This window comes from Hemiscyllium ocellatum, chromosome 3 (genome assembly GCF_020745735.1).
Source record: "Hemiscyllium ocellatum isolate sHemOce1 chromosome 3, sHemOce1.pat.X.cur, whole genome shotgun sequence".
Taxonomy (NCBI): Eukaryota; Metazoa; Chordata; class Chondrichthyes; order Orectolobiformes; family Hemiscylliidae; genus Hemiscyllium; species Hemiscyllium ocellatum.
The window spans coordinates 128,908,695-128,923,056 of record NC_083403.1 but is presented as its reverse complement, the minus strand read 5'-3'; the positions used below and the strand labels follow the sequence as shown (position 1 = coordinate 128,923,056).

At 39.1% G+C, this 14,362-nt stretch overlaps 1 protein-coding gene across 3 annotated transcripts in view; it reads left to right on the top strand.

Moving 5' to 3' along the window:
- Window positions 1-14,362, top strand: part of rock2a (rho-associated, coiled-coil containing protein kinase 2a) — a 221,407-nt gene that overhangs the window by 111,971 nt on the left and 95,074 nt on the right. For all 3 annotated transcript variants that reach the window (XM_060853502.1, XM_060853497.1, XM_060853491.1), the window contains exons 7-8: window positions 290-428; window positions 11,933-12,024. In XM_060853502.1, coding sequence (XP_060709485.1) covers window positions 290-428; window positions 11,933-12,024 — 231 coding nt within the window. The remainder of the gene's footprint in view (window positions 1-289; window positions 429-11,932; window positions 12,025-14,362) is intronic.

Sequence of the window (14,362 nt, the reverse complement as noted above, 5' to 3'; positions counted from 1 at the left end):
TTCCCATCAAAGTACATGAAAATGTTAGATTGATCTGAGCTGCCAACCTGTCAGTCAAATACATTAGATATCCTCTGTCATCATTATACTTGTCATGCCTTCTTTCATAATTGTAACTTTGACTTAAAATTTGACTTAAAATTGTTAAATAAATTCCAAAATTGGTACATTTATTTTATACATGTATATGATGAGGATTTCAACATATTTCTGATTTTCTTTGCAGAGAAAAGTTAATCATTTATCCAAATATGTTGCACCTGAATTCTTCTGTATTTCTTTCTGCCAGGTGATACTCCATTTTATGCAGATTCCCTTGTGGGGACATACAGTAAAATCATGGATCACAAAAATTCGCTCAATTTTCCAGATGATGTTGAAATTTCAAAGCATGCCAAAGACCTCATCTGTGCCTTCTTGACTGACAGGTATTCTTCCACAGTTTCAATCGCATTTTTAGTAATAATTAGCAAGTTAACAAATGCAATCCGTATGACATGGTACAATCTATTTCTGAACATGATATAAACTAGAGAGCTTTACATGGAGGCATACTAGTCTAGTCGGCAAAAGTGAGGACTGCAAATGCTGGAGATTAGAGTCAAGATTAGAGTGCTGCTAGAAAAGTACAGCAGGTCAGGCAGCATCCGAGGAGCAGGAAAATCAATGTATACTGATAAAGGGCTCCTGCCCGAAACGTCAATTTTCCTGCTCCCCTGATGCTGTCTGACCTGCTGTGCTTTTCCAGCACCACTCTAATCTTGATACTCGTCTGGTAATCTAGTGATTCAGATATGGATTCATATTTCATCTGTTGTTAATAAACCTGGACTATATTTTTAAAAAAGACTAGCTCCATTAATAGTAACAGTGAGACAACCATTGATGCTATTTAAAAACCCATCTGGATTGCTAATGCCTTTTAATGAAAGAAAACTGGAGTTTCGAAGAGGAGTCATTTGACTTGAAATATTAACTCTGTATTTACATGGATGCTGCCAGGCACACTGAGTTTCTCCAGCCTTTTGTGTGTTTTCACCCAACTTCCCCTTCTGAAATCTGTTACTGAGGTTGTAAATGATTCTTGCTGTCTTTCGGTGTTTTCCCTCCCCGTCAGATCTGCTGCTGTTCCAACATATCAGGTTGTAAATGTGTTGGAAGCTGTTTGGAGAAGGTTTGCTAGGTGATTACCTGGAATGAGTGGATTGCCTTTGAGGAAAGGCTATACAGGCAAGGCCTGTATCCTCTGAAGTTTACAAGCATTGGAGGTGACTTAATTGAAAGATGAAGATCCAAAGGGGACGTGATCAGCAAATGTGGAAAGGATGTTTCCTCTTCTGGGAGAATCTAGAACTAAGAGTCACAAGTTAAAAATAAGAAATCACGCATTTAAAACATTTGAGGAAAACAGTTCATTAATTTTTTTTTGTCAGAGGGTTGAGTGTCTTTGGAATTCCCTTCCTCAGGAGGCAGTGGATACAGAATCTTTTAAAGTCAGAGGTAGATAGGTTACCAAGGGGATAAACAATTATCAGGGAAATGAAGGAATGTAGAATTGAGGTTAAATTCGGATCAGCAGAGATCTTATTGAATGTTGATGGCTCGAATGGTCGCGTGGCCTATTCTTGCTCTCTTGTTCACATGCTCTCCACCAGAAAACCACCCTGAACCCTCCACCCTTGCAAACTACCATTCTCCAGTTGTCCCTTTTTTAAGTCATTAGCTGAATGACTCCCCGCCAAATCATTCCTCTATCATACTCAGCACTACATTGTTGATTTCCTCTACTCATATTTCTGTCCCTGCCTGCAGTTGTGGAATGGCTTTGTCTCTTTATCAGAGTCACAAAAGACATCCTACCTGACTGCAACTGACAGCGACAAAGTACATTTGCTGTCTGCAATCTTTGCAACTCATCTGCAGCCTTTGATGAGGATGAACTCAACATCCAATTTCTATACTGTTGGCCAGTCGTGTGGCTCTGCCCTCGTGTTACTCCTGTTCTTTTATATCTAATTGTAGCTACAATTGAATCAAATGTGATGTCTTCACTTTCTAGTCCTGTACTGTTATCTCTAGTATCCCTCAATGATCAATCCTTGATCTCCACGTTGTTCCTTGGCATGTCATCTGTAGCCAGCAATAGTTTGCACATATACAATGATGACATCTGACATTACCTCACCATCCATTTCAATTCTTCCCCTCTTTCTAAGTTATTAGATTGGTTGTCTGACCTCTTGTAGTAGAGGAGCAGAAATTTCCTTTAATTAATATGGAGAAGACTGAAGCCATTATTTTTAGTGCACACTCCAAACTCCATTCCCTAACTGCTGACTCCATCCTTTCAGGTCTGATTGCCACGTTTTAGAAAGGATCTAGATGCATTGCAAAGAGTTCATAAGTCATTTGCAAGAATTATTCTAGGGATGAGACACTGCAGTTTTAATGATAGATTGGAGAAGTTGGGACTGCTTTCCTTTCAGAGGCAAAAGTTTGAAAGAGATTTGATGGAAGTCTTAAAATTCATAAGGGGTAACCATTACCACTTGTAAAAGGGTGGAGAATCAGAGAGCACAGTTTTTAAAGTGTTCTGCAAAAGAAGCATATGCAAGTTGAGAAAATATTTTTTCACACAGTGAGTATTTAGGACACTTGACAGCGTGTGGAATCCATTGCCTCGAAGTGCAGTGGAGGCAGGTTTAGCTGAGGCTTCAAGAGGACATTGAATGACTATTTAAATAAAAAATAAAATGGAGAGTTTTGCGGAAATGACAGGAGTTTGGCACAAAGTTCAAATGCTCAGACAGCCGGTGCAAGCACGATGGGCCAAATAGCCGTCCCCTACCCATAACAGGTTTGTGAATTTAACTTCTGTTATATTTATGAAAATAAGCTACAATTTAAATTCTGACAAGTGCCTCTCTCAGGTATGATGGTATAATGGTTATTCTGCTTAAAACTTAGGGGTCGTGAGTTCAGTTGATGGCATGGTAAGTTTAAGATTAAATTTAGTAAATGTGTTAATTTGTGGACTGACATGTTAATATGTAAATAGATATTAAGGGGAATAAGGCTTTTCTTTTCGCTCTATTTAGACCTTTCATGGTTAGGTATCCCCTCAGCCTCTCCTTTGTTCTAATAAAAGTCACTCCAGCACATTTAATCTTTGCTGAAAACTGGAGTTCTCTACTTCAGGCAACATCCTCATTAATCTCCTCTGTGCCCTCTAGTGCAATCACATCTTTGCTATTGTGCCGTGAACAGAACTAGACACAGTACTTGAGCTGTTGCCTAACCAGTGTTTTATACCATTTGAGCATACTCTCCATTCTCTTGGATTCTGTGCCTTGGACAATATAAGGTAAGTATCCTCCTCGTCCAACATCCTTCAGGGATCTATAGGCATACAATTTAAGGTTCCCTTCAGTTCATCTACATTTTTTAGTATCCCACTCTTGACTGTCTATTTCCTTGTCTTGTTAGCCGAGAGCACTTGTATTTATACTTCTCTGGATTATACTCCATTGATATACTCAATTCTGTTTATCTGACTAGTCTGTTGATACGTTCTTGCAACCTACTTCTTTAGATTAGATTAGATTACCTACAGTGTGGTAACAGGCCCTTTGGCCCAACAACTCCACACCTACGGTCTGAAGAGCGACCCATTCCCGTGCATTCACCCCTGACTAATGCACTTCACACTACAGGCAATTTACCATGGTCAATTCACCTAACCTGCACATCTCCGGACTGTGGGAGGAAACCAGAGCACCCGGAGGAAACCCACACAGACACTGGGAGAATGTGCAAACTCCACAAGACAGTTGCTTGAGGCGGGAATTGAACCCAGGTCCCTGGCGCTGTGAGGCAACAGTGCGAACCACTGAGCCACCGTGCTGCCCGTTCTTCTTCTTCATCAACCACTCAACTACTTTTTGTATCATTTGCAAACATTTTAATCATCCCTCTTATATCCAAATCTCAATCTTTGATATCCATCACAAAAAGTAAGAGGCCTCAGACTAAGCCTTGCAGAACCTCTTTTGGAAATGCAGTCACAAAAGCACTCATTGGTCAATGTCTTCTGCTTCTCGCCTCAGAGCCAATTTTGGATCTCATCTTAGTTACTGGATCATTTCTGAGTGCACTGCTGTGTATTTTTGGAATTGATCTGTACTTGTCTCAAGTTTCTAGTTCTCTGTAGGGAGTGTCCTGACTGGTGCTGAAGAGCCAGATGTCTCTGAACACAAGTGGCCTGGTAGACTTTCCTCTCGAAATTGAGTAAGGCTGAGAGAATGAAAAGACGTCACACAGAGCAAGAGGGTCAGCAAAGTTCAGACCCAAAGAGGATCTTGAGGGGACTGAAATTCCCACAGTGACTGATGCTTGAGATCATTGCACTTAACAAATGAGGTTCCAACTGACATTGGCCATCTAACCTCAGAACAGGATAAGTACCATTTTGCCTATGACTGTCAAGCTGGCTGTGATTCTGAATTTAGCTTAGCTCATTCCAGGGCACTGTTAGATGTTAGTAACATCTTGCAGTTTGTGGAGCACTGCTTTATAAAGAAGGTCACGGGGACTTCACACAGAGAGAGAGAGAGAGAGACAACCATGCTCAGCCAGGACTACTGAATGGATATTTTCTATGTCAAATAAAAGGACTTGGGTGACAGCAGGTGTGTATTTGAATTTTTTTTCGTAATTGCTTCATAAAGGAGGTGGAGAAATAGCAGCAAAATAAAAGAATGGAGTTCAAGGTGATGCTGATTTTGGATAATGTTCCAAACCACCCAAAGAGCCTTACAATCGAACAGCATAAGGTCCAGTTGATGTTGCTTTCTCCCAGTCTCTCGACCAGCATATGATCTCAATGTGTAAGGCCTCTTATGTTGGGCATACTTTCAGTCCACGGGCATTGATGCAGCCCTCGATGTATGAAAAGGTTGGAAAGATTGTAACATTGTTGACTGCATTGCAACATAAAAAGAGCTCAGGATAAGTTGACATTGGCAACGGTCAGTAATTGACGGTGGAAGTTATGGCTAGAAGATTTCTGTCCATATAATCTGAAATCTGACACATTGTTGAACTATGGAATTGGAGAAGGAATTGTCAACAAAGCAGAGGAAGAAGCTGTCGAGATGCTTCACGTAAAAGGCAAAGTTCTAACAATGTAAATTTGGAAAAATTGACATGAAGTCATTCTGTCATAACAACAGAAGATAAACAAGAGGTTGAAATCACTGTCTGTGTGCTGAAGAAGCTGGTAGTGATGAGAACTATGAAAGTGTTAACAGGTTTATTGTTTAATTATGAACTGTTACGTGTGTATAGCATTCACATTAAAAGGAATGCAGAAAATATTTTGGCTCCTTATTCAGGAATTTAAAGGGAATTCAAGAAAAAGAGTATCACCCCTCCCCACAATGATACCGTTGCAAAGGCAAAGCCAGTGGAAGAATCACAATCCCATGCCTCTTCACCCACTTCTCATGTTATTGACTTCTGTATCTGTGTTGAATAGGGTACTCCATTAATGGTATTGCACTGTATATGCATCTTTGATTGCCCTGTGCAGTGCAGAACCATTTTAAGTGAAATATTTTTTTGATAACTAAATAATATCAGTTCCTTTTAGATAATTTAATTGTCCAACATAGTCGAGCATGTTTCATTGCACATGCATTGGATATGTTGGGAGAGAGGTTTAGCAATATCAGTAGTATTCACATTTTTTTTGTATCTGTAGAAAATGCTTGCCTCTATCCCTTACAGAGAGCGAGTACTTAATGTACCTGAAAGAGCTGAACTTGAGGTAAGGCAAAACTGCCCAACATCAAAGTAGCATTTGGCAGAGTGTGGCTTGAAGGAATCCTGTAATTGTAATCAATCTGTGTGAAATGAGACCAGAGACCTTGCTGCTTATCTTTGAAAAATGTAGTCAAGATAACACGTTTTAAATAAAATTTAAGCTTTCTTACATAGTGAGTACCCATTAAGCTGAAAGTGCAATCATTAATTTTGGACAAATGTGAAAATTAAGTGACTGCATTAATACCTGGTTCCATTAATTTAATAGGGTAAAAAAAGTGGGTAAGTTGAATTAAATTGCACATGTACAAATCAAATTTATTTTTAAAATGAATTTAAAGGCTAGTTTAATTTATCATCAGCCTTTAAATCCAACAATCTGCCAAGTTTTGGAATTTTCTAATCAGATTACAACACAAAAGACAAATGTCCATTCATAAAAGCAATGAAGTATACATTCTGTTTGGAGGTGATTACGTAGTTATGTTAGTTTCAGAGGTTAATGGTTCATCTGAATGTAAATTTGCAAACTACAGGAAAAGAGTAATCCATTGTTGCCTTAACAAAATAGATCTACAGTTCCATCCGCAAGTTGGTTTAATTGCAAATGAAATCAAGGAGCAAATTGAAGCACATGTCCAATAACTTAATTATTCAAAGAAACATAATCTTTTCTTGACTACACCACCTTGAGGAACTACTCCCTAATAATGTAGTATGTTGCAACCAACTGTGGAGGGATATCCCTCCTCCTAACCCTCACTGTTTAGTCCCAGCGTTTCTTTTAGCATACATAATAGTATTAAAATGTAGTTCACTAGGAAACAAAAGAGCTTATTTCAGCGGTTTTCTTGAATTCAAGAAAAGGGGCACTTTATTGCCTACCAACCCTGAGAAAATAAGCGCATAAATGTAACAGTAAATACACAAATACAGGTAATAGGTTTAAATGAATAGATTGAAGATGTCTAGCACAATCAGGAAGGTGAAATTAAATGTAGTGTAGGTTCTTAAAGTTCTTCAATTGCAAGAATGAAACTCTTGCCTGCGACTGTTTAACTATTGTCTTGTTTCCTTAATGATAAGGAAATATGTAGAATTCAAGAGTTCTGTGAATGGTTCTTTTCCAAGTTACTTTTGTTTTTAAAACTTGGCACTAACTTTGGACGCTGAGAGAACGAGAGACAGAGAGAGAGAGAGAGCACAAACCTTTCAGGTTCTGTTGTTACAAATCTTTGTTCTCGCTGTTTTGTTGCTGAAGGATACTGATTAAAATAAGACCTGTTTGTACATTTCTAAATGTATTGCTCCATTGTCCTTTCAAGGTGAACAATGGCAAATGGCCCTTTGATGTCTAATATGTGTACTTACCACAAAAGTGAGAATTGGACAGAAGATGCAAATTTGTTGCTGACTTCAAGAATTATTACAGCACAGGAAATGGCCATTCGGCTCATCATGCTTGAGCTTAGTTGTCTGGTTTCATTGTCTTTAGAATGCTAATCTTGGTACTGATGGGTTTAGCATATCTCATGCTGGTTCCATGAAGTTTGCCTCAAATTTGATTATATAATCGTGACAGAGCTGAAAATGTGTTGCTGGTTAAAGCACAGCAGGTCAGGCAGCATCCAAGGGACAGGAAATTCGACGTTTCGGGCCGGAGCCCTTCATCAGGAATGAGGAGAGGGTGCCAGGCAGGCTAAGATAAAAGGTAGGGAGGAGGGGCGATGGAGATGTGATAGGTGGAAGGAGGTCAAGGTGAGGGTGATAGGCTGGAGTGGGGTGGGGGCGGAGAGGTCAGGAAGAGGATTGCAGGTTAGGAGGGCGGTGCTGAGTTCAAGGGAATCGACTGAGACAAGGTGGGGAGAGGGGAAATGAGGAAACTGGAGAAATCTGAATTCATCCCTTGTGGTTGGAGGGTTCCCAGGTGGAAGATGAGGCGCTCTTCCTCCAACTGTCGTGTTGTTATGTTCTGGCGATGGAGGAGTCCAAGGACCTGCATGTCTTCGGTGGAGTGGGAGGGAGAGTTAGTGTTGAGCCACGGGGTGGTTGGGTTGGTTGGTCCGTGCGTCCCAGAGGTGTTCCCTGAAGCATTCCGCAAGTAGGTGGCCTGTCTCACCAATATAGAGGAGGCCACATCGGGTGCAGCGGATGCAATAGATGATGTGTGTGGAGGTACAGGTGAACTTGTGGCGGATATGGAAGGATCCCTTGGGGCCTTGGAGGAAAGTGAGTGTGGAGGTGTGGGCGCAAGTTTCCTTGGAGGGAAGTGAGTGTGGAGGTGTGGGCGCAAGTTTCCTTGGAGGGAAGTGAGTGTGGAGGTGTGGGCGCAAGTTTCCTTGGAGGGAAGTGAGTGTGGAGGTGTGGGCGCAAGTTTCCTTGGAGGGAAGTGAGTGTGGAGGTGTGGGCGCAAGTTCCTTCCATATCCGCCACAAGTTCACCTGTACCTCCACACACATCATCTATTGCATCCGCTGCACCCGATGTGGCCTCCTCTATATTGGTGAGACAGGCCGCTTACTTGCGGAACGCTTCAGAGAACACCTCTGGGCCGCCCGAACCAACCAACCCAATCACCCCGTGGCTCAACACTTTAACTCCCCCTCCCACTCCACCGAGGACATGCAGGTCCTTGGACTCCTCCACCGGCAGAACACAACTACACGACGGCTGGAGGAGGAGCGCCTCATCTTCCGCCTGGGAACCCTCCAACCACAAGGTATGAATTCAGATTTCTCCAGCTTCCTCATTTCCCCTCCCCCCACCTTGTCTCAGTCGGTTCCCTCAACTCAGCACCGCCCTCCTAACCTGCAATCCTCTTCCTGACCTCTCCGCCCCCACCCCACTCCGGCCTATCACCCTCACCTTGACCTCCTTCCACCTATCCCACCTCCATCGCCCCTCCCCCTAGTCCCTCCTCCCTACCTTTTATCTCAGCCTGCTTGGCTCTCTCTCTCTTATTCCTGATGAAGGGCTTATGCTCGAAACGTCGAATTCTCTATTCCTGAGATGCTGCCTAACCTGCTGTGCTTTGACCAGCAACACATTTGCAGCTGTGATCTCCGGCATCTGCAGACCTCATTTTTTACTCACATATTTGATGTGGACATAGCATATTGTTGTGAATGAATGCACAAGTTGGTCAGCAAAGAAAAGAAGCCACGAGAATTGTGAGGTGCTGCAAGCTGCTTTTGATTTTCAAAATGTTGCTTTTTAATTAGAAATATACAATTTTTCAGTTAAGTAACTCATTGCTTACAATGTGCTCTCTTCTACACTCGGGAGATCAAACATAGATTTTGTGTGACATCATTCACGACACAAATGTCAACCTATATTTCTGGTCCCCCAGTGTTTTAAATCTCTGTCCCATTCCATTTGCCATCTTGCCTCCTAAAATGTTCCATATGTCATTTTACAGTCTGATCAACCTGACATTATTTCAGCACTTCAAAATCATTCCCACTATTCCTATTTTTGGCACTGATTGTACTGTTGCCATCTATCTCCTCTAGCCCCACTTTTTATTTTGCTTCTTATCCTAGCCTACCCACTTTTGCCTTCCCAAGTTATTCCTTTTGTCATTTAATCATTTCTGCTTTCTATCTTCACACCAATCTTCCATTTAGAATCATAAAGTGCAGCACAACAAAAGACCCTTTGTGCAATTTGTCCACGCCGATCAGACATCCCAATCTGACCCAGTCTCGTTTGCCAGAATTTGGTCCATATCCTTCTAAACCCTTCCTATTCATATACCTGTCTAAGTGCCTTTTAAATGTTGAAATTCTATTTGTCTCTACTCACTTTCTCCAGCAGGTCATTCCATACATGTAACACTCTCTGCATGAAAAAGTTACTCCTTAGGACCTTTTTAAATATTGTCCCTCTCATTGTAAACCTATACCCTCTAGTTTTTGATTCCCCCACCCTAAAAAAAAGGCCTTGGCTATTTAGTCTATGGATGCTCCTCATGATTGTCAATGAACGTCAATGAAGTCACCCCTCAGCCTCTGACCCTCCATGGAAAAAAAACCCCAGCCTATTCAGCCTCTCTGTACTCAAATCCTGTAACCCTGGCAACATCCTTATAAATCTTTCCTGCATCTTCTCAAGTTTAACACTGTCCTTCATATAGAAGGGTGACCAGAATTGTACGCAGTATTCTAAAGGTGGCCTTACCAGCGCTCTGTACAGCTGCAACATGATGTCCCAACTCTGTCTTCCTATTTGTTTAAAACCTGATAAAAAAAATCTGTCACATTTTTCAGTCCTGATTAAACATTTGCTACTTTCTCTGCAAAAACGTTGCCTAACATGCTGAATATTTCATATTTTTCTATTTCTTCCCTTCTCCTTTTTTTTTGTTTGTTTTTACTTGAAATCATGACTTTTTAAACGCTGCTCACTTTTTTCGGCTTTTAAATTTTGTTGGTTAATGAGATCCACTGTTGTCCCTGTCATTGACTGATTTGTGAAAGCTCTGAATCAGTTTGCACTCGCACTAACTCTTCGTTGAGGATATTGGGAAATGGTTTAGCAGATCAAGGTGGTGCCCTCTTCTGGGTTGTCAGCATTAACATTTTGAAAAGGCAACGAATTTCCTTCTGAACATAATCTCCACATTGTCTTACTGCATCATATGTATTTGGTTTTATCCCTGTCCTGTTCTGATTCAGTAGACCTCAGTCTAACTAGAGATAAGAGCACTGTAATTTCATCCTGGGGAGAGAACATTATCTGGGAATTCTGACACTAATTATTGTCCAGTCATTTGGGGAGGTAGTGGTATTATCACTAGACTATTAGTCCAGAGAATCCAGAATCCATGTGATGTTCTGGAGATCCAGATTCAAATCCTGACATGACAGATGATGGAATTTGAATTCAATTAAAAATCTGGAATTAAGTGTCTAATGATGGTCGTGACACTGTTGTCGATTGTCGGAAAAACACATCTGGTTCACTGATATCCTTTAGGGAAGGGAAACTGTCATATATATTTGGTCTGGCCTACTTTGACTTAAGACCCACAGCAATGCGGTCAACTCCTAACTGCTCTCTGGACAATTAGGGATGGGCAATAAATGCTGGCCTAGTCAGCGATGCCCACATCCCGTGGATGAATAAAAATTCATATTTAAATGTTCATGTGTGCATGTTAGACAAGAATAACATATTTTGAACTGTAAGATGTGTTTCCTCTTTGCTATCTTGTATGTGAGCTTACATTGAAAACAGTTACTTGGACAAAGTATTGCTCCTACTACTCCAATACATGGAGAAAAAAATAAATATTTTTATTTGGTACGTAATTTGCTGTATATAACCATACTTGTTAAGCTATTACAAAATTGCTATTTATTGCATATGGTTGTTAACAACACTAAACAGATAACTTGTTAAATAGTTAATTTGGAAATATCAAACTTCGAAATAGTGTCCATGAACAAAAACAGTCTTAATATTTAAAAAGGCAAAAGGAAATTAGAGTTTGTGTCCAATTCAGATATTGATTTAAAAAAAACACTCAGGAGCACTTTAACCACGTGCGGATAGTTTCCTGTTTATACTGAAGTTAGAACTGGAAATATTTGAAACAGCTGCTCACGTTACAGTGACAAGTTAGCAATTCAGAATTTGATCCCGTGAGCCTGAACAAATTCCAGCTGATCATTCTGTAATTCAATATATTAAAAAGGAATGCAACCTTTTTGGAAATAAAAGGTACTTTATAGCTAATCTTCTAGGACTGGAACTTTTTTGATTAGCTACATTAATTCTCAGTTTAAATATCTTAGTCATAGTTGAAGATCATCCAGTATATTGCAATTGCTTGGCACCACCTGAAGTTCTGGTAGCTGTTTTGTTGGCTGTGTTCTGAGTCCCCCTCCCCCAATAAGGTTCTTAGTGTTTAAATGGGTCTATTCCACACGTGGCAGAATGCAGCATTACAGCCATGTTCATACTTAACCAAAAAGCAGAAGCATTTAACACAGACTAAAAATTGATGAAAAGCATTCACCAAAAAGGATTTTTTTCTGAGTAGCAAGGACATCTTGATTTAGGTTGCTATACCTCAGTACTCCTAATTTATTTCAATGTTCAGGGAGGTGCGGTTAGGAAGAAATGGAGTGGAAGAAATCAAGCGTCATCCTTTCTTCAAAAATGATCAGTGGACATGGGACAACATACGTGATGGTGAGTCCATTATGGTGTTTATGATCTGGCTTATGTTCAAGATGTAGTTAATGTTTAAATGGCAGAAATGTAACTGAGCAAGTTAGTCAAACCATGGTTGTGTATTTTCCCTTTGCTTAGAAATGTACTAAAATTCAATCAAAGGCTTTCAAAGTATTCATCAACTAAGGTAACTTTTTTTAAGGCGGTCTTTCAAATTATTGCAGTGATTTTCAATTTTTTTTGTATACCAAAGATCTCTTTAAACATGAAGTTGTTTACAAACAATCGTAATTCTAATTTCTGACTGGCAACATGGAGTATCAAAAGGAATACAGTAAATTTGTAAAGAATACTATTTTATATAGTGACAGAAATAATATGCTAGTCAGACAACAAATAAAGAAATATATAGAAAACTAATGAAACAAGATGATGACTTTATGGACATCAGAAATCTCTTAGATTTTTGGATCCTGTTTAGAAGGTCCAGGCTTTAATTTTATTTTGCTTCAATTCTGATTTGAAAATTGCAGTTTGTACATTCTGCGTCATAATCACAATCATAAACTTTTCTTTTCACTGTAAATTGCACGTTCCCAGAGATTTCAGTTGAACAAGAAGCAGACATTTGACTCTGGATATTGCATTGATGACATGATACTGGTATTCAAAATTGTCATTTGTTATTTTCAGACTGCTTTTGAATGTGATATTGTTTAAAGTATTTTCTTAATTGGGGGAAAAAAAAGTTCTTTTCATTTCAGCAAATTCACCAGAAACCTGATCACACTTGCGTATTAGTCAGTGATTCTAAGATTACAGCACAAATGTAGAAATATTAATGAAGACACGCATATATCGTATAACATGAGAATATTCGCTATATTATGCTTGAAGTAAAATAATTTGAAATCAACTGAGTGCTGCAGATTTATAGATTTTGCTTCAGTAAATTAAAATAAACTGTCAGTATAGTGTAAATCTGGAAAAAGTAAAATAAAAACTGAAAATGTTGGAAACACTCAGTTTGAAAGCATTTTGGAAGTAGTGATGATCAGTGCTGTTATCTGTATTGATACAGCCATGCCAGTTCATTGCTTCCAATATTTTTAGTCATATATTAGATATCCAGCACTTGCAGGTTTTATGTTTGTAAAGGAGAGTCAGAATTTAAAAAAAAATACTTTTATATAATAAATTTGTTTTAGCAGTACATTAGCTAAGACCTTTATTGGTCTTTCATAGACCTAACCTTCAAACACCTTGAAGGTTAGGTCTATGAAATATTCAGTTCAGTATTTTCTCTTAAAATGAGAGGCAACAAGGAAATTAAACTAAGGGAGTTGGTAAGTTTTCATAATACAACATTGTCAGCACTCACTTGCTACTTTGTTGAGTGTAAAGTATATATATATATATATATATTGCAAAGATTAGTACAAAAATGTTGAAATCCATTGAATCAAGCACTTCATATTTTCTTCTGTATACATATTTAAAAGTCTGGGCATATTGATTAAACCTGCACAAACTTCAAAACTTTGAGTACAAGTACCACTTGGAGGGTATCTTTCCTATGACAGGGTGCTTTTTTTTAAAAATGTGATTCACGTAAGTATTCCCATTTGTTTGTTTGAAAGTAATAGCTCTTGAGAATAAGTTAGCTGATATTCAGGTAACAAAACAAAGGCAATCTTATTTTTATTCATTGTAAATTTACAAAGAATGTGATTGACTTGGATTCATCTTGAACTAGGTCTTTTTAATACAGCATTGGTACAAAATAGGAGTCTGACAGTTCACAATGGTAAGTGAGAGATGGATTGCTGACTGAAAGTAATTTCAGTTGCTCATACAAATAGGCTTTTTTAAGTAAAGATAGACATTGATCCACTATACAGCAGTTTGCTTTATCTCCAGTCTAGTTTGTATGGGAAATGATGCAGTGTTTCAACCTGTAATAATTGATGGATAAACATTTTCAAATCATAATTTACTTGACCAAAAAGGGAGATCTAGGAATGTACAATTTCAGAATCAGAGACATTGCACCATGAAAGGAGATTGCTAATCAACTATATTCATTTTTCTTCAAAAGTAGTACAGAAAAACAAGTCAGTGTCAGAAGAATTCTAATTAATCTTGAAAGGAAAATAAATTTAACTGGCTGAAGTAGCCCTTGATTAGCTGCAAAGATTGAATGCCCACAAGTTCTGGAACAGGTCTACATTAAGAATCGATGATTTCAACTTCAGATCCACTTGAGAACTGTTCCAGATGAGCAGGGCTTTGGGAAGTCACATTACAGGCTGCTGATACAGATGGTTGCAACTGTGGAATGAACAAAATCGTAGCT